This window comes from Triticum urartu, chromosome 7A (genome assembly GCF_056163025.1).
Source record: "Triticum urartu cultivar PI428250 chromosome 7A, HENAU_Tu73, whole genome shotgun sequence".
Classification (NCBI taxonomy): domain Eukaryota; kingdom Viridiplantae; phylum Streptophyta; class Magnoliopsida; order Poales; family Poaceae; genus Triticum; species Triticum urartu.
The window spans coordinates 628684792-628706813 of NC_141879.1; the positions used below are offsets into that span (position 1 = coordinate 628684792).

The 22022-nt window shown below is 45.8% G+C and overlaps 2 protein-coding genes across 2 annotated transcripts; both read right to left on the bottom strand.

The window, feature by feature from the left end:
- Positions 1-1663: 1663 nt before the first annotated feature.
- On the bottom strand, positions 1664-3802 carry LOC125522583 (heat shock 70 kDa protein BIP4-like). The gene has a single exon (XM_048687633.2). The coding sequence runs from the start codon at positions 3787-3789 to the stop codon at positions 1783-1785; it is 2007 nt and encodes a 668-aa protein (XP_048543590.1). The 5' UTR covers positions 3790-3802; the 3' UTR covers positions 1664-1782.
- A 9306-nt stretch (positions 3803-13108) lies between these two features.
- On the bottom strand, positions 13109-14385 carry LOC147960787 (uncharacterized). Its single transcript, XM_087533551.1, has 2 exons — positions 13233-14385; positions 13109-13143 (listed from the first exon to the last, which is right to left on the bottom strand). The coding sequence occupies exons 1-2, from the start codon at positions 14383-14385 to the stop codon at positions 13109-13111; spliced, it is 1188 nt and encodes a 395-aa protein (XP_087389677.1).
- Positions 14386-22022: the final 7637 nt, after the last annotated feature.

The following is a 22022-nucleotide window of genomic DNA, read 5'->3' on the forward strand; positions in this document are numbered from 1 at the left end:
ACAACTGGTACTTCTATCTATAAAAACATGTTTGTTTTGATTTCTCAACACTACAGGTGAGGACTATTTATCAACCAACACATGAAGGTGTGAGAGAGTAGGTGTGGCCGAAGTGCCTCACCAACTGAACAATCATGCAATTAATGATTTGAAACTTTCATTTACTTATATGACACCTTGAACTTCTATAAGTGCTCGCGCAATCCGCTGCCTAAACTCTAACATATATACTGCCCCGTAGCCTTGTAAAACCACTAAAAACTTCTTAAAATGGTCTGAGATTATTTTTCCTTTTATTCTATTAAACTATTGTTACTCATAATGGTGGTAAAACTTGTTTTTCGGATGCTTCCTACCACTATAGGTTTACCAAGGCTAAATGCTACAAGGTGCTAGGCTTCCTTTGCTAGCATTTTTGTCCCTTTCATCTAAGACAAGCGACCAGTATGAATAAATCTCACAAGTGTGCCAATAGGATGAGCCAATCTAAATTGTACTCCTTTCATAAAAAAATATAGGAGCATTTAGATCACTCAAGTATTTGACCTAAACGCTTTTATATTTGTTTACATAGAAAGTAGAACTTAACACAAATGATACTTTCGAGGGACATGATTTTTCGGACGGAGGGAGTACTAGTAGTGACTTCACTTTTTTACTTTATCGGAACAACATTAGTGTCATTAATCAACACGTGTAGTAAAGACAAAAGAGTAGCACAATCATTCCAACTTGTGTCATGGTGTCGTGAGATGTCTTCGGCTAATAGTACCAGCCAACATCCATCTGGAGCACACTAGTTTTCTACTACCTCTTTACTCTACGAACTTGACAAGAAACTTGCATCAATTTTCACGGAAGTCTTCAGTATGCTTAGCTAGCCAGCATCTTTCTTTAATAAAATATTTATTGTGAATTCAGCACATTAGAAATGGTGATTATTTTATGAACCAAGAGAGATCTTGTACAGTACAAAGGCATATGATAATAATGCACACGCATGCACGCACGCACAGGATTTGGCGCCATTTAAAGAACACGGTATGCGAAAATCAAGGCAAACAACAATTTGTCAAGAAATCTTTATAGTAGTGGTTAGTTTGTGACAAATCAGCGTATTCATTACTGCTAAATGTGTGAGCAAGAACCCATGACAATATGATGTGCATTGATTTTCAAGGGTATATATATCTGCGTAAATAAGAGGTGGCTGAAGCGCCCACTTGTGTCTTCCTCCGTGTAGTTATGGTGCATGTGGTGCTAGGAGAACACCATCGGCCATAACATCAAGAAACTGACGAGTTTTTTTATAAACATAATATACATACACGGGTGCTCACATGTACTCATCCTTGTGAAGGCATGCACGTATATATATACTATCATTATAAGCATTTTCGAGAGAATGAGCCTACAGGTTTTGATATTGACAAAGGCACTATAGACATCTCACTATTAACAGAAACATCGCCTCTCACTAAAAGAAGAATCCGCAGGTGGTTTGATATCATATGGTGGGCTAGGATACAACCCCCCCCCCCCCCCCCCCCCTAACCATCCAATAGATGTTGATTCTCAATCAACTAGAGTTCATCAATTCCAACAATAACTCATAAATAAAGGATTAGTTATAAACCAATGAGTACGTCATAAAATCATTGTATCACAACTTTATATTATACTAGGAAAGAATGCAATGCAAACGTGCATATGTACATATATTTGTAGGGCAAAAATAAAAGAAACTAGTAAATACTATATGATCTAACAAGTTGCACGTGCCTAGAGTTCGTCATGATCGTCGTCGTCCTCAGTCGTGTGGTCATTTGGTGCGCCTCCAGACCTCTGGTACACCGCCGTGATGATAGGGTTGCAGACGTCCTCCAGCTCCCGGAGCTTCTCATCGTAGTCCTCCTTCTCCGCCTCTGCATTGTCATCGAGCCACTCGTTCACCTCCCTCACCGCATCCTGGACCTTCTCCTTCTCATCCCTCCCCATGGCATCGGCCATCTTGCTGTCGACGGTGTTCTTGATGCTGTACACGTATGTCTCTAGCTTGTTCCGAGCGTCGACCCGCTCCTTGAGCTTGCGATCCGCCTCGGCGAACTCCTCCGCCTCGCGCACCATCCGGTCGATGTCCTCCTGGCTATGCCGACGGCCCTCGTTGGTGATGGTGATCTTCTCCGACTTGCCGGTGCCCTTGTCCGCCGCCTTGACGTGCAGGATGCCGTTCACGTCCACCTCGAACGTCACCTCGATCTGCGGCGTGCCCCTCGGAGCCGGCGGGATCCCGGAGAGGTCGAACTTGCCGAGGAGCCTGTTGTCCTTGGTCATGCTCCGCTCGCCCTCGTAGACCTTGATGGACACGGTGGTCTGCTTGTCCTGGTACGTGGTGAACACCTGCGCCTTCTTCGTCGGCACCACCGTGTTCCTCGGGATCAGCTTGGTCATGACACCGCCGACCGTCTCCATGCCTAGTGTGAGCGGCGCGACGTCGAGCAGGATCATGGTTTTGGTGTTGTCGTCGACGTGCCCGCTCACGATGCTGGCCTGCACGGCGGCGCCGTACGCGACGGCCTCGTCGGGGTTGACCCCCTTGTTGGGCTCCTTGCCGTCGAAGTAGTCCTTGAGGAGCTGCTGCACCTTGGGAATCCTGGTGCTGCCACCGACGAGCACGGTCTCGTCGATGTCGGCCTTGCTTAGCCCGGCGTCGGCCATGGCCTTCTTCACGGGCACCATCGTCTTGCGGAAAAGGTCGGCGTTGAGCTCCTCGAACCGTGCCCTGGTGAGAGGCTCCGAGAAGTCGACGCCGTCAAAGAGCGATTCGATCTCGACGCGCACCTGGTGCTGGTTGCTGAGGGCACGCTTGGCGCGCTCGCACTCCCGGCGCAGCTTGCCCAGCGCGCGCAGGTCGCCGGCGATGTCCCGGCCGTGCTTCCGCTTGATGAGCTTGATGAAGTAGTCCATGAGGCGCTGGTCGAAATCCTCACCGCCTAGGTGCGTGTCGCCGTTGGTGGCCAGGACCTCGAAGACGCCATTGTCGATGGAGAGCACGCTGACGTCAAAGGTGCCGCCGCCGAGGTCGAACACCAGGACGTTCTTTTCGGGCCCCTTCTCGTCGATGCCGTAGGCGATGGCCGCGGCTGTGGGCTCGTTGACGATGCGGATGACGTTGAGCCCGGCGATGACGCCGGCGTCCTTGGTGGCCTGGCGCTGCGCGTCGTTGAAGTAGGCCGGCACGGTGACGACGGCGTGGGTGACCTTCTCGCCGAGGTAGGCCTCGGCGGTCTCCTTCATCCTGGTAAGCACCATGGCGCTGACCTCCTCGGGGCTGAAGACGCGCACGTCGCCGTCCTTGACCTGCACCTGGATGTGCGGCTTGCCCTTGCGGTCGACGACGGAGTAGGGCAGCAGCTTGATGTCCCGCTGCACGACGGCGTCGGCGAAGCCCCGGCCGATGAGGCGCTTGGCGTCGTAGATGGTGCGCTCCGGGTTGGCGGCCGCCTGGTTCTTGGCGGCCTCGCCGATGAGGCGCTCGCCTCCGTCGGTGAAGGCGACCCAGGAGGGCGTGATCCGGTTGCCCTGGTCGTTGGCGATGATCTCGACGCGGCCGTTCCGGTAGACGCCGACGCACGAGTAGGTGGTGCCGAGGTCGATGCCGATGACCGTGCCCGTGCTGCCGCCTTCCGTGGGCGCAGCGGCGGAAGCAGCTGGGATCGCGACAAGCAACGCCGCGACGAGCGCCGCCAGCATCCACATGGACGACGCGCGAGCGCGAGCGCGAGCCATGTCGATTGATCTGTTTTGCTTTGGTTTGCTTTGGTGGAGAAGAGGAGGCCGTCGTATGTATTTATTGCGTTCGTGCGTGCTGCGTAAGGAGGAATCGGAGGCGGTCACCGACTCCAGTTTAAACTTGGACGCGTCACGCTGGTGATCTCAGCCGTGAGTTCTGCCGATCTGACGGTTAACAAGATGCCTTGACGTGTTGATGCGAAGGCACACGTATACATGTCGTTCCCGCCTCGATCGATGATAAAGGAGCGTCGATTTTTTTAGCAACTATAGGAACGTCGATGTGTGTTTAGTTGTTTATGGGCCTTTTCACGGCCTTCTGTTTATTCAAATGTGGGCCTCATGAAAGCTTTTTATTTACTAACACAAATGCTCGTGCGTTGCAACCGGAAAGATAATTAACGTGTGCCCATGAAATTGTCTGCCTGAGCGGTACAACGGCATGAGTATAGTGCCACCTAATGACCAGGGGCGGAGCCAGGGGGACGAGCAGGGGCCCGCCCCCCCCCCCCCCCCCCCCCCCCAACGATCAATAATTTTACTAGAAGCAACTAGTAATTATCAACAAGATTTGATCAATATACGTATCCGGCCCCCTCTATACTCGAATCCTGGCTCCGCCACTGCTAACGGCGACAAATAGATGTACACCGGGATTTTGAAGAAAATCATTTATTCAACCGTGCATTAGTCATGAAAGAATCCTTAACACCGATGATAAGGAACACTTCTTCATAATTCTAAAATTATTATGCAAAAATTATTGCATCAGTAACTATCCATGCACTTGTTAGAATACATTGTATAGAGATGGGAGAGTAGTTTAAACTTTGTACTTCTGTTAAACCTCCTGTAATTGAACGGATTGATCTCCTCTTTCTCTCGATCGATCCCTTCCTTGTAAGCCACGGCATGCTCTCTATATAATACAATATGGCCCAGACGAAGGGTTCTACGCTTCCCAATTCATCTCACATGGTAACAGAGCCTCTTCCTCAATAGGTTAGGAATAGATCGCATCTAGCTACCGCAGCGACCGAGCAGCATGTCCACCACCACCACCGCCATGGCGGCCAGCACCATGGGTACGCTCACCACATCATCATCATCCCCTTTTGCCTCCTCTTCCTCCACCTCCACCAACACCTCCCTGCTCGGATCGCCACCCCAAAAGAAGCTCTCGCGGGGCAACTTCCTGCTCTGGAAAGCCATTGTGCTGCCCCAGATCAAGGGGGCCCAGATGGAACATCACCTCAACGCGCACAGCCCGCCACCGCCGGCCACGCTCACCATCACCAAGGACGGCAAGGACGAACAGGTAGTCAACTTCGCACGATCCCTCTGGTATGCACAGCAGCAGTAGCTCCAAGGATTCTTGATGGGATCCCTATCCCGCGAGATCCTCGCACAGGTCGCAACGCTCTCGACGCCGGCCGAAGTATGGAGTGCTATCCATGCCATGTTTGCTGCTCAAAGCCAAGCTCAAGCAATCAACACGCGCATTGAGCTCACGAATATTCAAAAAGGTAACATGTCTATGGTAGAATACCTTGGAAAAATCAAAAGCCTCACCGATGAAGTCGCCTGCACCGCCGCCGCGCTCTCCGATCCAGAGATCGTGTCCAAAATCCTCGCCGGCCTCGACATGGACTACAACCCTGTGGTCTCCGCCCTCACCGCTTGGGTGGAGCCGATCACCATTCAGGAGCCGTACAGTCAGCTCTTGAGCTTCGACACCCGCCTCAGCCTTTTTCACAGCGCCAACATGCGGCAGTCCTTCGCCAACTCTGTCTCCCGTGGGCGCGGTCACCAGGGGCAACGCAGCGACGGCCGTGGGCGCGACAACGCCGACTACTCCAACAACGGCAACGCTGGCTACACCACCACCGGCGGTAGCGGCGGCAGCAACTACAACAACAGGGCCGGGGTGGCGACTTCAACAACAACAACAGCCACCGCCCTTCTTCTTCCCAAGCACGTCCTCGCTACCAGCTCTGCAAGAAGCCGGGCCATGAAGTCTTGGACTGCTGGCATCGCTATGATGAGAACTTCGTTCCTGATGCTAAACATGTTGCTGCGGCCATGCGTGAACAAGGAGGAGAAGGGGTGTGGTACGTGGACTCTGGTGGCACGGATCATGTCACAAGCAAGCTAGAACAACTTGCTCTTCGTGAACAGTACCATGGCGGCGATCAAATTCACACCGCAAGCGGTGGAGGTATGGATATTCAACACATTTGTCAAGCTCTTATTAATTCCCCTACACTTAAACGTGATCTAGTCCTAAAAGATCTCCTTCATGTGCCTCAAGCTGATAAAAACCTTGCATCCATGTCTCGTTTAGCTCATGACAATAATGTCTTCTTTGAAACTCACCCTCGTTACTTTTTTTATCAAGGATCGGGCAACGAGGGAACTCCTTCATCACGGTAGATGCATTGGAGGTCTCTACCCCATCACATCCGGAGCACTTAGTCACAAGCGTCATCAATTTTTCTCCGTCATCAAGCCCTCTTTGGCAAGGTGGCATCAAAGACTAGGACATCCATCTTCCATCATTGTTAAACAAGTAGTCAATAAAGGCAATCTCTCGTTGTCACATAGTTAACTTAGTGAGTCATTTTGTGAAGCTTGTCAATATGCCAAGAGTCACCAACTTCCTTATCCCAAGTCGAATAGTATATCTCATGCTCCTTTAGAACTTATTTCCAGTCATGTATGGGGTCATGCAAGAGATTCCTTTGGCAGAAAGAAATACTATGTCAGTTTCATTGATGATTATAGCAAGTTTACATGGATTTATTTGCTCAAGTACAAATCTAAGGTTTTCTCTGTGTTTCAAGAATTTCAAAAACTTGTTGAACGGCACTTTGATCAAAAAATGTTGACAGTCCAAAGTGACTGGGGAGGGGAGTATGAAAAACTCAACTCTTTTTTCCGTAGCATAGGCATTGAACATCATGTTTCTTGTCCTCATGCGAACGGCTCCGCTGAACGGAAACACCGTCACATTGTTGAAGTTGGTTTATCCCTTCTTGCTCATGCATCCATGCCTCTCAAATATTGGGACGAATCCTTTATCACTGCCATCTATCTTATAAACCGTCTTCCTAGCAAAGTTATTGGCAATGTCACTCCATTGGAGCGCCTCTATCATCAAAAACCCGACTACAACTTTCTCAAAATATTTGGGTGTGCTTGATATCCCAACTTGCGTCCATACAATCGTCATAAATTTGAGTTTCATTCTACTCAATGCGTTTTTATTGGCTATAGCAATCTTCACAAAAGTTATAAATGCCTAGAAGTTGCAACTGGACGAATCTATATTTCTCGGGATGTTGTGTTTGATGAAACCCTCTTTCCATTTGCCAAACTTCGTCCAAACGCCGGAGCCCTTCTTCGTGCTGAGATAACACTTCTTTCAGATCACGAGGGTGAATTACATAAAGCTGACTGTGTGCAAAATTCCATTCAAAACGGTGGTTCTGATGATATATGTGCAGGTCCAGGATGTGATTTTATGTGTGCAGGAAAGGACAAACTTGGCGCAGAACACGAGGCTGATCTTCCTGACAACAGCGGCAGCAGCAGCGCGCGATCCAGCGCCAATCCGCGCGTCAGGTCTGCGCCTGCTGAGTGCTCCGAGGCGGATTCTCATGCAGCCAATCCGGTGGCTGCCAGCGCTCCCGAGGCGGATGTGGCTGACCGGCTGCATCTGGTGGACCCCGCCAGCCCACGCGCCTGCCCCGCGCGGGGGAAACCATGTCTCCACGTGGCGCGCCGAACGCTGGGAGTCCACGCCTCGACCTAGCCGACGACAGTGATGCGCCTGTGGGGCCTGGATCCCCCTTGGATCACGCGCCTGGATCCCCCTTGGACCATGCGCTGGGATCCGCTGCAGCCTCTGCGCGGGCATCCTTCTCGGATCAGGAGCCGGGATCTTTTGTGCCTGCTTCTACACCACCGTGGGCAACAGGATCTCCTGCGCCAGCTCCTGAACTGGGATTTTCTGTGCCTGCGCCCATAGCATCAACAGTTCCGCCGGCACACCAGATCACAGTCAGGTATTATCAAGGAAAAAGAATACACTGATGGTACGGTCAGGTATGACAAAGTTAAGCGTGCTTTTCTCAGTAATATTGGGGAACCAGCTCATTTGCATGATGCTCTTGCACATAAAGATTGGAAAGAAGCTATGGATCATGAATATGATGCACTCATGAAAAATAAAACATGGCATTTAGTACCACCAAAGCAGGGTCATCATGTTATAGATTGTAAATGGGTCTATAAGATGAAGAGAAAATTTCATGGAAGCATAGACAGGTACAAGGCTAGACTAGTTGCCAAAGGTTTCAAACAGAGGTTTGGTATTGATTATTAAGATACTTTTAGTCATGTTATTAAGTCAGCTACCATTCGACTTGTATTGTCTATTGCTATTTCCAGAGGTTGGAGTTTACGACAACTAGATGTTCAGAATGCGTTTCTTCATGGTGTTCTTGAGGAAGAAGTGTTCATGCGGCAACCACCAGGATATGAGGATCAAAGTGCACCACACTATGTCTGTAAGTTGGATAATGCTTTATATGGTTTGAAACAGGCCCCAAGAGCTTGGTACTCCAGGTTAAACATCCAACTACAACAACTTGGGTTTACACCATCTAAAGCAGATACCTCATTGTTCTTTTATCATAAAGATAAGATCACTATATTTGTGCTTGTTTATGTTGATGATATAATTGTTGCTAGTTCAAGTGCACATGCTACCACTTGTTTACTTAAGGATCTGAAGCTGGAATTTGCTCTCAAAGACTTAGGTGATCTTCATTATTTTCTTGGTATAGAAGTTAAACAGATAAATGATGGAATACTTCTTACACAAGAAAAATATACCACTGATATACTCAAAAGAGTAGGATTGGAAAATTGCAAACCTGTGAGTACACCAATTTCAACTTCAGAAAAACTTACAATTGAAAGTGGAGAAGCACTTGGATCAGATGAAGCAACAAAATACAGAAGTGTTGTTGGTGCTTTACAGTATTTGACTCTTACACATCCTGATATTTCTTACTCTGTCAATAAAGTTTGTCAATATTTGCATGCACCTAGAACAACACATTGGACTACAGTAAAAAGGATTAAGGTATCTTCAATACTCAAAAGGTCTTGGACTTCAGATTACCAAGTCAATGTCTATGCTTGTTACTGCCTATTCTGATGCAGACAGGGTGCGCTGATGGTTTTGCTGTGTTTCTAGGAACAAATCTTGTGTCATGGAGTGCAAGAAAACAGACCACTATTTCTAGATCCAGTACAGAGGCTGAGTATAAAGCTTTGGCTAATGCTACAGCTAAGGTAATGTGGATACAGACTCTGTTATATGAGCTTGGGATCAAGGCTCCACAAGCTGCGAGGTTATGGTGCGATAATATTGGTGCAACCTATCTCTCAGCTAATCCTGTTTTCCATGCACGAACCAAACATATTGAAGTTGATTTTCACTTTGTTAGAGAAAGAGTAGCTCGCAAACTACTTGATATTCGGTTTATACCAACTGGTGATCAACTTGCTGATGGCTTCACAAAACCTCTTACTACAGGAAGATTGAATGAATTCAAGAACAATCTTAACCTTGGTAAAGATCACTGGGTTCAGATTGAGGGTGAATGTTAGAATACATTGTATAGAGATAGGAGAGTAGTTTAAACTTTGTACTCTTATCTCCTCTTATCTCTTCTTCTGTTAAACCTCCTGTAACCGAACGGATCGATCTCCTCTTTCTCTCGATCGATCCCTTCCTTGTAAGCCACGACATGCTATCTATATAATACAATGCGGCCTAGACGAAGGGTTCTACGCTTCCCAATTCATCTCACAGCACTCAGCCAGAACCCGTCCATTTAAATCGTATCTTTTTTGGTATGTTTTCCTTTTTCTCATGAAGCACACAATCCCATTTAATTTATAGTCAACCAACAAAATAGCGTGCATGCCCTCTTTTCTTTATCTCATGCAGCGTTGCTGACACCTAGAATAAAACAATATCCATATTTCACTGTTTGTTTGTTGATTCTGGAGCCGGCTCATTGTTTACGCAGTTAACTCGGCGCACGTATGCAAATTTATCAGATTTTGTGTAAAAATGAGGGCACTATTTAATTGGTAACGATATACAACGTGCTCCACGTAAAAGAAACCTCTGTGAAAGTGTTTTGTCAATATCCATGGCGTGTGCTTCGATTTGATTTCATGTTGCCCGTAAAGGTTTGCAATCTTGTGCTTCTTCTCCTCCGTTCATGTCTGAAGCATGAATGCATGAGTCTCCGTAGTAGCCTCTGTTTTTTTCCCCATCCTTATTATTTGGTCATGCAGGGCCGCCTTTTCCTTGCTTGGTCTCTCTTTCCTTAATCCTACATAGCTTCTTTTTTTGAGGGAAGGCCATCATGGCTAGCTTTATTGATCAACGAAAGGAATTACATCGTCCACGATAATGGATACCAGACAGGCAGGAGCCTCCTCTGACCAACTGTTCGAAGTCTTATTACAATAACTATAACTAACTAGCACATGCGCCGCTGGATTACAAGATCGAATACAGTGTTTAAACTTGACCTTCCCGATAAGTGAAGCCACATCCACGCAATCCGCAAACACAGCTGCAGCCGAATCCCACCATTGAGTTTCTCCTGTGCAATATTGAATTACAACTGATGAATCTGATTCTGCTTCCAGTCTTGGACATCCCAGCGAATTAGCAAAAATTAGGCCCTCCCTCATTGCTATAGCTTCTGTTGTCACAACATCTGCCATATGAGGAAAATATTTGCATTGAGCAGCAAGGAAAATCCCTTTAGAATCCCTCAGTAGCGCTGCTATAGCACCAGCCCCTTCATCCTCGTGAAAGGCAGCATCCATGTTTAGTTTCACGTAATTAGGCTCAGGTTTACTCCATCTCTTCGTCTGCTCGTTCTGCTTGTTTGCATTTGCTTCCTGAAAATTGTTTGCTATTGCCAACACCGACATAGGCCATCTCATTGGTGGGGGTGGTTTTCCAGCATGTGTAAACTGACGACGTATCCACCACAGATACCAAGATCCAACTGAAATAATCTGCTTGATATCCAGGTTGGGTTTTAAGGGGACCGTATGATCCAAGGATGACAACAAGTGTTCCAGAATAATAGATCCTGATCGGTCAATCCCCTTCGCCTCCTCTGTGATTTGCCATACTCCCAGCTGGTCCCATAATGCAATAGCAGGTGTAAACTCAAACAATAGGTGTCGGACATCCTCTGCTGCTTGATGGCAGATCGGACAGGCCCCGTTCGAACCCACATGCCTGTTAGTAAGGATCGATTTCACGGGTATAATTCCATGTAGAGCTCGCCAGCAGAATATAGATACTTTATGTGGGATCCTCAACTTCCATAATTTTCTCCATATTTCCGGTGAATTTGATCCCCCAGGTCTTGCCGCTGAGGATGCATTTGGCTGGAAAGTACGTATGCACTGTATTTTGTAGGCTGACCTTACTGAAAAAATTCCTCGACGGTCCAGGTGCCAGGCAATAAAATCCTCAAAAGAATTGTGACTCAGTGGAATTTGCAGCACTCTCCTTACATCGACAGGGTTGAGGATCGAAGACAGCAGGACTTCATCCCATGCACCTGTGTTAGGATCTATTAGATCACTAACTTTCGATAGTACTGTATGTCCTCTCGGGGAGATAATTCTCCTGTCCGGGCTGCTTGGTACCCACGGATCGCTCCATATATTGATTTTTTCCCCAGTACCAATCCTCAAAATATAACCCAGTTTAAACGTTTTGAGCCCTTTCATAATACTTTGCCAAATAAATGATGATCCATTCTTCAAAGTGGCTTGAAGTAAGCTGCAATTAGGGAAGTATTTAGCCTTCAGTACGCGAGCACACAAGGATTCAGGGTCTGTAATCAGCCGCCAACATTGTTTAGACAACATTGCTAAGTTAAAAGAGTAGACGTCACGGAACCCCATACCACCTTCATTTTTTGGATAACACATTTTCCACCAAGTATACCAGTGCATCCTCTTATGATCCTCATCACACCCCCACCAAAACTGTGCAAACAAGTCAGTTATTTCCTTACACACATTCTTTGGTAAACAGAAAACTGACATGGCAAACACTGGGATGGCCTGTGCTACTGATTTCAAAAGAATTTCCTTGCCACCAGAGGAGAGTTGCTTTTACATCCATCTTGTCAACCTTTTCTTTATCCTCTCATAAAAATGTTTGAAGCAGTCACTCCTGTCTGCCCCTACCATAGCTGGCAAGCCCAAGTATCTATCAGACAAAGCCTCTGTATCAATGTGGAGCTCCTGGCAAATTTCAGTCCTAATTGTAGCAAGGGTGTTAGGACTAAAAAATACACTTGATTTATTAAGGCTCACCAATTGTCCAGAACTCTGACAGTAGGTATCTAACACATGTTGTAAGGAAGCTGCATTTATTAAATCTGCGCTCATGAGAATCAAAGAATCGTCAGCAAATAAAAGGTGCGAAACTGACGGTGCATTTCTGCACACTCTGATTCCCTCTATGCCACCAGCTTCTTCTTCAAACTGCAATAAGCTAGATAAGCCTTCTGCACACAATAAAAATAGATAAGGGGATAGGGGTTCCCGTTGCCTAATACCTCTGGTAGGTATAAAAGACTCTGTCTCCTGACCATTGAACCGAACCTTGTATCTTACAGAACTTACACAAGCCATCATCATATCCACCCAGTGTTCGTGAAACCCAAGAGTGGTCATCATATCACGAAGGAAAGAACATTCCACTCTATCATATGCCTTATGCATGTCCAGTTTAACAGCACACAATCCCGTCTTACCAGACCGCTTATTTTTAATTTTATGAACGCACTCATACGCAATCAAAATATTGTCTGTGATCATTCTCCCTGGCACGAAGGCACTCTATGTAGGAGATATTACCTCAGGCAGAATACTTTTCAACCGAGAGGCTAACATTTTGGAGATGATTTTGTATAAAACATTACAGAGGCTTATTGGGCGGAACTGTGTAACTAGCTCTGGTGAATCAACCTTAGGAATCATGACAATAGTAGTGTCATTCCACTCAGCTGGAATCTGTCTTGAATTGATAGCAAACAAAACTTCTTGTGTGATTTCATTCCCAATGATATGCCAGTATTTTTTGAAGAATAACGCATGCAAACCGTCTAGTCCTGGGGCCTTAAGATCCCCAATACTATAAACTGCTTTTCTCACATCATCACTAGTAAACGGAGCCAACAGATAATCATTCATTTGGGCTGTGACTTTCTGGTTTACTTTCTGTAAAATCTCAGGATTGGTGTGCTGAACTTTTGAAGCAAAAAGATGTGTGAAATAATTTTGAATATGAGGGTTCAGATCCTGCATACTTTCCAGCCAGTTGCCCGATTCGTCTTTCAGTTTTGTGACGAAATTCTTCTTGTGTCGTGCTGATGCAAAAGCCTGAAAGAAGCCGGTATTGTGATCTCCATATTTCAGCCAGTTTACTCGTGATCTTTGCATGACTTGGATCTCCTCAAGTTCAAGCAAATACTCGATCAGTTCCGCTAGTTCCTTCCTCCTAGCTTCGTTATCATCGTTCATAGGACCCATCATCACATGTTCTAGGTCCCTTTGAGCCTTTCTAAGCCTCTTCCTAGGCTTCTTCAACACCCGTTGATCCCAGTCATGAAATTCCGAGTGCATTTTGTTCAGTTTTTCCGAGATATTCCTTACGTTTGGATCATCTCCCACTCTCGTCCATGCTTCCCGGACTATCTCATTGAAGCTATTTTCTCTGATCCATCGAGCTTCAAACCTCTTATGTTTTATGTTAGGCTCTAATCCCGTTCCTCTATAGTACTCAAGATCCACTAGCAATGGACGGTGATCAGAATGGTTATACTCCAAGTTTTCAAGAGCAGCTTGTGAGAAAAGATTGGACCAAGAATCATTCACCAAGGCTCTGTCCAACCTCTCCCGAATTCTCCCTCTAAACCATGTAAATCGGTCCCCAATAAAGCCTAGATCATGTAGCTGGCAATCCTCTATTACATCCTGGAAGGCCTTCATATACTGAACCGGACGCAGGTTTCCACCCTCTTTTTCATGGAGAAACGGAATTTCATTGAGATCGCCTAACAGCAACCACGGGAGAGCATGGTTTTGATGTAGTTGCCTCATACGACTCCAAGTGAGATGCTTGTTCTCCCACTTAAACTCCTCATACATTCCTGTTAGGCGCCAAAATAGATCGTTCCTGTACTCAATCTTTACATTAATAAAATTAGCATCAAGGGCTAAACTTTGAACTTTAACATTATTATTCCAGAATAAAATAAAGCCTCCCTTTCTACCGTCCCCTGGACAGACTAGCTTTTGATCCATCTTGACTCTTCTACGCAAGCACTCCGCCGGAAAAGATTCGAGGTGAGTTTCCGACAAAAACATCACATCGGGGTTACATCTTCGCTGGACGTCCAGCAAAGCACGAATTGCCGGGGCGTTCCCAAGCCCCCGGCAATTCCAAGCTAATATTTTCATTGCGTCCGACGATCCTCCTCTAGGGAGGTCGCCGATATCTCAGAGTTTTTGTTTTCAGAAGAATTCCCCACCACATCTCCATCATCACCTTTCTGTTTCTTACTATTGGCCTTTTTCCGCAAAGTATTAGCCTCCGCTGGTAAATCGGCCTCCACAGTCCCTCCTTCAATTCGATCGATAAGCCTCGCCACCACAGAAGATTTGGATGGCTCAACTGGCACAATCGCCATGGTCGTACTAGTAGCAGGAAGCAAGTTTTGCATTGCTGCACCACGCTTACCCAACACATTTGATTTTCTGACATCCTGGCTGGTCAACAATTTTGTTGGGACCTCGTATCTGTCTCCATATCCTCTGTCCCTCCTTGATTGAAAAGTGCATTATGGCGCCAACTGTTCATCATCCCATTTCCACGAGTCATGGGGTCTATTCCTCGGCCAGCCCCAGAATCAGGGTCTATTCCTACATCTCTCCCACGTCCGAACCCCGGGTTGCGTCTAGGTCCAGCACGTCCATGACCTGAAAATCAACCAATTCCCCTGCCTCGTCCTCGACTCTAGCCACCATCCGCAAGCAGAAAGTCCCCCCATTCGAGCTTGGATACATCATGTTCCCCGGTGCTGCATTCCTCATACCAATGCCCTAGCATGCCACAATTTCCATAGAAAATCGGAAGTTTCTCATACTGTACCTGATAATATTCAGTTTTCTCCTTCATGGTTATGCCCACAAATCTGATCAACTTCTTCTTTACATTAAGCTCTACTCTAACTCTGGCAAATTCTCCCGCAAAGCCTGCAGGAAGCGTGGTTTGAACTTCAAGAACTTTTCCCATCTTCAGGCACATGCCCTGGATTGCTGCTGGTATCAAGAAGTTATCAGGGAGCTTAAGGATCCTAGCCCACACGGCTATCTTGTCAAGAACAATCGAACGAGGGTTTTCAAACCCATCATATTCAGCCAACATCACACCCTGATTGCGGAACAGCCAGGGTCCCTTGTTCATCGCTGTGTTCCAATCTCCCAAACAGGAAAACTGAACCGTAAAGAGATTAGCCTCTATCTTGCGCCATCTGGGTTCCCTAGCGGGATTCCAAGCAGATCTTATGTCCGCATAGAGGGCCGACGGGCTGAAGCCCTTATTAGTGTGTACCTTGGCTATTCCAAGCCACTTCACAGTGATCGGTTCGTCCTTGAAGGAATCTTCCCAAACAAAGTGGTCTTCCTCATCCTCATGCAGATCAAGTCTTCCAAGCAGATCCTCTACTAGTTCCTTGCGCTGTCGGGATCCTCTAGCTTCTTCCTGCGTCGCCATCAGGCCACAATAACCCTAACCCTCGGAAAGGTTGTGAACAAGGCCGCCGGAGGAAGCCGAAACCCTAGGTCGCCTCCCTAGGGGACTTCTATGTCCTTTCGAAGTCTTGGTGTTGACGTTTTGTTTTAACTGATAATCCTACATAGCTTCTTAACACCAGGAAAAGTCAAAGATCTATATAAATTAGATGTATTGCATGTATGGGGGCAATGTGGGACTATTTAATAAAAAAATTGACCTTAATTTAACAGGCAACATCATCTAGCTCTTGGTGGCGGGCCACTCCACAGAAGTGGAGGTGGCGAGTTCGATTCCACGACAACACATAATTTTGCTTCGGTCTGCCTCGTCGGGGTTGATGGTCCCGATTGGTTGGGAGCACATAGTCGGGTTTCGAGTGCCAGAAAAAATAGCGTGTTGTGTTGAGTTTTTTCTTTTCTTTTGAAAGCATGCTCAGTTTGGTTTTGAGACGGAGAAGAAAACCAAACGTACAAAGTATTGAGCGGACGTACCAAGGAACGGATGAAAATTTTGGTGGTAAGAAGCAATAGACTCTTTATTAGTAGGTATAGATATAGATATAGATTAATTTCCCCTAAAAAGTACTAACTGATTCACCTAAAAAAGTACTAACTGATTCTGAAAAAGAAAATTATTCATTCCACTAAAAATTGTTTATGGGCCTTTCACGGCCTTCTGTTTATTCAAGTATGGGCCTCATGGAAGCTTTTTACCCTAAAAAATACTAACTGATTCTGAAAAGGGAAATGCTTGGCTTCAGCCGGCGGATCGGACGCGGGCTTCCATCGCCTCGTCCCTGCGACGCATGTCCCGCGAACTCACCTCGCATTGTATCTTGTGGTTGCTTTTTAGCGGGGGCTTTGTAAGAGAAATAGCTAGATCTGTAACAATCAAAATAAGTAGGGGTTCAGTTCATTAGAGCAAGGAGAAAGTTCACTAGATAGACAGGTTGGGCAATGAGGGCTTTTACTCTCCCTATCTCGAGTAGGATCATTGAAAAGAAAGAAAAGGAATGGTTTCTTCAACTGGCTTGTGCCACAGCTCATAGCTCGATTCGGGATTGGAAAAACGGAAGGAAAGTAAGGCGCTAGAATTAAGCCCTTGTTGCAGTCTGCCCATCGCAACAACTCGTATGTTGCAGTGTCTGGATCTGTATCCCTCGCCTCCCGTGTTCCTCCCAAGCTTCTGTTCTACACGACGTTCTACCTCTAATTTGTGCAACATCATTCACATTGCAAATGTCCTTCCGCAATATCATGTATGTTGCAAAAAAGTGAAGACGAGAAAAAAAATCTGCAACACAATCTCTATTGACTGTTTCTTCAACATGAGCTCTGTTGCAAATGGTTCTGCAACACTGACTTTGTTACAATAATAAGGACGGGGCTAACCCGTTAGATGGACTAGATCTAACGGGTGCTGAGGTGGTGGATCTTTTTAGATTATTCACCGGCGGACGCGTAGCGCTGCCCGCTGCAAATTGCAACCGCCTCATTTTTTCAGTGCTTGTTCGTGCGAAATATGCACACCACTGATTAAGGGTGTACAACACGGTGCTCCAGTAGCCGCCTTTTTTATAGATAGGATTTGAACTTGCAATCTGTTTCAAGGATGCGTACACATAGGAATAGTCCCTTGACATCCATTAGTACGTACTGATTCCAGAGAACCGAACGAATGAAACGGGCCTACGAGTACTTTTAACAGAGGCAGCCGAACGTGCTCACATTGCAATAGCCGGCCTGTCAAAGAGCTTTAATAGCCATGCACCGATCCACAGGATCACAGGATGCAGCGGCATGAGGTACACCGATCCACCAAGTGTGAGGCAAGTATGATGCATCCTACCTAAAATCTAGCCTGAAACCATACAACCGGCCTAATTCCCGCCTAAATCGATAGATTCTGGCCTAAGGCGCTGGATTCTGAGATTTAACAAGGCTTGGCCATTTTCTACCTAAATTCAGGCCATTATTAGGCAGATCTCAGGCATGCCTGGATCATTTGGCTGAAACCTAGCAAATGCCTCAATCAAGTTGTGGTTTTGGCTGGGCCCTGTTTTTTTTTACATATGCACCAAGCAGCAGGCCGGATTCGGTTCGTTGAGTCTATGTATTGATGATCAATCCTACGTATTACAAAAAGAAAGACTTTTGGGAAGGGAAAACATTCTATTTTCTGGAACAATGATAGTCCCTTCGTTCCTAAATATAAGTCTTTACAGAGATTCCACTATGGACTACATACAAAGCAAAATGAGTGAATCTACATTCTAAAATGCATCTAAATATATCCGTATATGGTACATAGTGGAATATCTACAAAGAGTTATATTTAGGAACGGAGGGAGTACTTTTTTTATATGTGTGGAAAAATGGTACTTGAGACAAAATATAGCAGCTAAAAGAACTCCCAATGATTTCTTTCTTTATTTCTGGAGGAAAAGGGAGTACTATTAGAGGAAAATAATTGAAGCTTAATAACTATCTTCTTTGTATTTGGACACTTTTCTACTAACTGACTCTCCTCTTGTTTATACCAAGACAATTGATTATTATTACCCCATCAATATCAATAATAGTAAGGATTTCTAAAAGCCAACACTACTGCCATCTTTCTTCATCTTATTTAAATACACACGCAATACTATACACCCACCCAATACATCAGCCAAAATGTAAATTCGCAGGAAGATGGTTCTATTTGGTAAGCAAATCACGTATGTAGGGAATTCATAAATTCATTCATGCATGCCGTCGAAATCAAGGATGAACAATGGCTGTTGTCGAATTCAAATTTCTCTAATGCTACGCTTTGTAAAAGCTAACCCATTCCAAATCATCATGCCGCAATTCTTCAATAAACATGTTCCACAACAAGAATCAAACATAACTCTTCACCACAATTATGAAAATAAGAATTTGTTGAATCAAATCCAAGAAAGCCAACAATGCACCCAATCATGATACGTCAGTGTTCACCACGCCGTCGTTCTTCAGCGAGATCTAGTATGGATGGTCACGGGCCATCGACGCATCTCTCTCATGAGTAGCCTTAGTGCTCATCACGTCATCCCGCAGAAGAGTAAGATCTTGCATTTCAAATAGATGGCACTTGAATAAAAAATCTATAGCGGGAAACAAAACAAGAGCCCATCAGGCACTCGTCGGAACTGAACCACACCACCAGAAAAATGTCATGTTTAGCAATAACCCAATAACTAGCTCTGATTTACAGATACTGGAAATACAAAGGAAACCAAGCAACGCTACAAGGTCCATTGATCGGTATTCTCGCCATTCGAAGACTGAAAACAACCTTACCTTCTATTCCTCTATCTTTACAATTTAACAACAGGAGTAAGGCATGAAGGAAATATGCCCTAGAGGCAATAATAAAGTTATTATTTATTTCCTTATATCATGATAAATGTTTATTATTCGTGCTAGAATTGTATTAACCGGAAACATGATACATGTGTGAATACATAGACAAACATAGTGTCACTAGTATGCCTCTACTTGACTAGCTCGTTGATCAAAGATGGTTATGTTTCCTAACCATAGACATGAGTTGTCATTTGATAAACGGGATCACATCATTAGGAGAATGATGTGATTGATTTGACCCATTTCGTTAGCTTAGCACTTGATGTTTTAGTTTACTGCTATTGCTTTCTTCATGACTTATACATGTTCCTATGACTACGAGATTATGCAACTCCCGAATACCGGAGGAACACTTTGTGTGCTACCAAACGTCACAACGTAACTGGGTGATTATAAAGGTGCTCTACAGGTGTCTCCGATGGTACTTGTTGAGTTGGCATAGATCGAGATTAGGATTTGTCACTCCGATTGTCGGAGAGGTATCTCTGGGCCCTCTCGGTAATGCACATCACTACAAGCCTTGCAAGCAATGTAATTAATGAGTTAGTTGCGGGATGATGCATTACAGAACGAGTAAAGGGACTTGCCGGTAACGAGATTGAACTAGGTATTGAGATACCGACGGTCGAATCTTGGGCAGGTAACATACCGATGACAAAGGGAACAACGTATGTTGTTATGCGGTTCGACCGATAAAGATCTTCGTAGAATATGTAGGAGGCAATATGGGCATCCAGGTTCCGCTATTGGTTATTGACCAGAGAAGTGTCTCGGTCATGTCTACATAGTTCTCGAACCCATAGGGTCCGCAGGCTTAACGTTCGTTGACGATATAGTATTTATGAGTTATGTATGTTGGTAACCAAATGTTGTTCGGAGTTCCAGATAAGATCATGGACATGACGAGGAACTTCGGAATGGTCCGGAGATAAAGTTTGATATATGGGATAATAGTGTTTGGTCACCGGAAGGGTTTCGGAATTCACCGAAAGGGGTTCCAGATGTTTCCCGAAATGTTTGGGTAGGAGCACTGTTCAAGATATCTTCCGATATTCCAATAAATTGGCCGATTTATCGCTTATCGTGTCTGACCGATAAGATAAATCGGCTGATAAATTAGCCGATATGGCGATAAATCGGCCGATATGCCGATAAACTGGCTGATTTACCCCTTATCATGGGTCGACCGAAAAGTCCCGATAAGTGATATCCCCAACATTGGGTAGGAGAACACTTTATTTGGGCCAAAGGAGAAAGCCCACAAGGTTTTTGGAAAGCGCAAAAGGAAGTTTTGCGGAGTCTAGGGGCCAGATGCCAGGGTCCCTGGCGTCTGGGTCCAGACGCCGGGAACCCTGACGTCTGGCCCTGGAGTCCAAGAAGGACTCTTGCCTTTCGGGTGGAACCGACTTTGTGGAGGATTTTACTCCAAGTTTCGAGCCCATGGCTCAACATATAAATAGAGGGGTAGGGCTAGCACCCAAGACACATCAAGAAACACCAAGCCGTGTGCCGGCTACCCCGTCCCCTCTAGTTTATCCTCTGTAATAGTTTTCATAGTGCTTAGGCGAAGCCCTGTGGAAATTGTTCTTCACCAACACCGTCACCACGCCGTCGTGCTGCCAGAACTCATCTACTACTTCGCCCCTCTTGCTGGATCAAGAAGGCGAGGACGCCATCGAGCTGAACGTGTGCTGAACGCGGAGGTGTCGTACATTTGGTACTTGATCGGGACGGATCATGAAGGTGTACGACTGCATCAACCGCGTTGATAAACGCTTCCGCTTTCGGTCTACGAGGGTACGTAGACATACTCTCCCCTCTCGTTGCTATGCATCACCATGATCTTGCGTGTGCGTAGGAATTTTTTTGAAATTACTACGTTCCTCAACAGTGGCATCCGAGCCAGGTTTATGCGTAGATGTTATATGCACGAGTAGAACACAAGTGAGTTGTGGGCGATACAAGTCATACTGCTTACCAGCATGTCATACTTTGGTTCGGCGGTATTGTTGGATGAAGCGGCCCGGACCGACATTATGCCTACGCTTACGCGAGATTGGTTCTACCGACGTGCTTTGCACACAGGTGACTGGCGGGTGTCAGTTTCTCCAACTTTAGTTGAACCGAGTGTGGCTACGCCCGGTCCTTGAGAAGGTTAAAACATCACTAACTTGACAAACTATCGTTGTGGTTTTTGATGCGTAGGTAAGAACGGTTCTTGCTCATCCCATAGCAGCCACGTAAAACTTGCAACAACAAATTAGAGGACGTCTAACTTGTTTTTGCAGGGCATATTGTGATGTGATATGGTCAAGACATGATGCTATATTTTGTTGTATGAGATGATCATGTTTTGTAACCGAGTTATCGGCAACTCGCAGGAGCCATATGGTTGTCGCTTTATTGTATGCAATGAAACCGCCCTGTAATTGCTTTACTTTATCACTAAGCGGTAGCGATAGTCGTAGAAGCAATAGTTGGCGAGACGACAACGATGCTACGATGGAGATCAAGGTGTCACGCCGGTGACGATGGTGATCATGAGTTCATGACGGTGCTTCAGAGATGGAGATCACAAGCACAAGATGATGATGGCCATATCATATCACTTATATTGATTGCATGTGATGTTTATCTTTTATGCATCTTATTTTGCTTAGATCGACGGTAGCATTATAATATGATCTCTCACTAAATTTCAAGGTACAAGTGTTCTCCCTGTCCCTGAGTATGCACCATTGTGAAAGTTCGTCATGCCAAGACACCACGTGATGATCGGGTGTGATAAGCTCTACGTTCACATACAACGGGTGCAAGCCAATTTTGCACATGCAGAATACTTGGGTTAAACTTGACGAGCCTAGCATATGCAGATATGGCCTCGAAACACTAGAGACCGAAAGGTCGAGCGT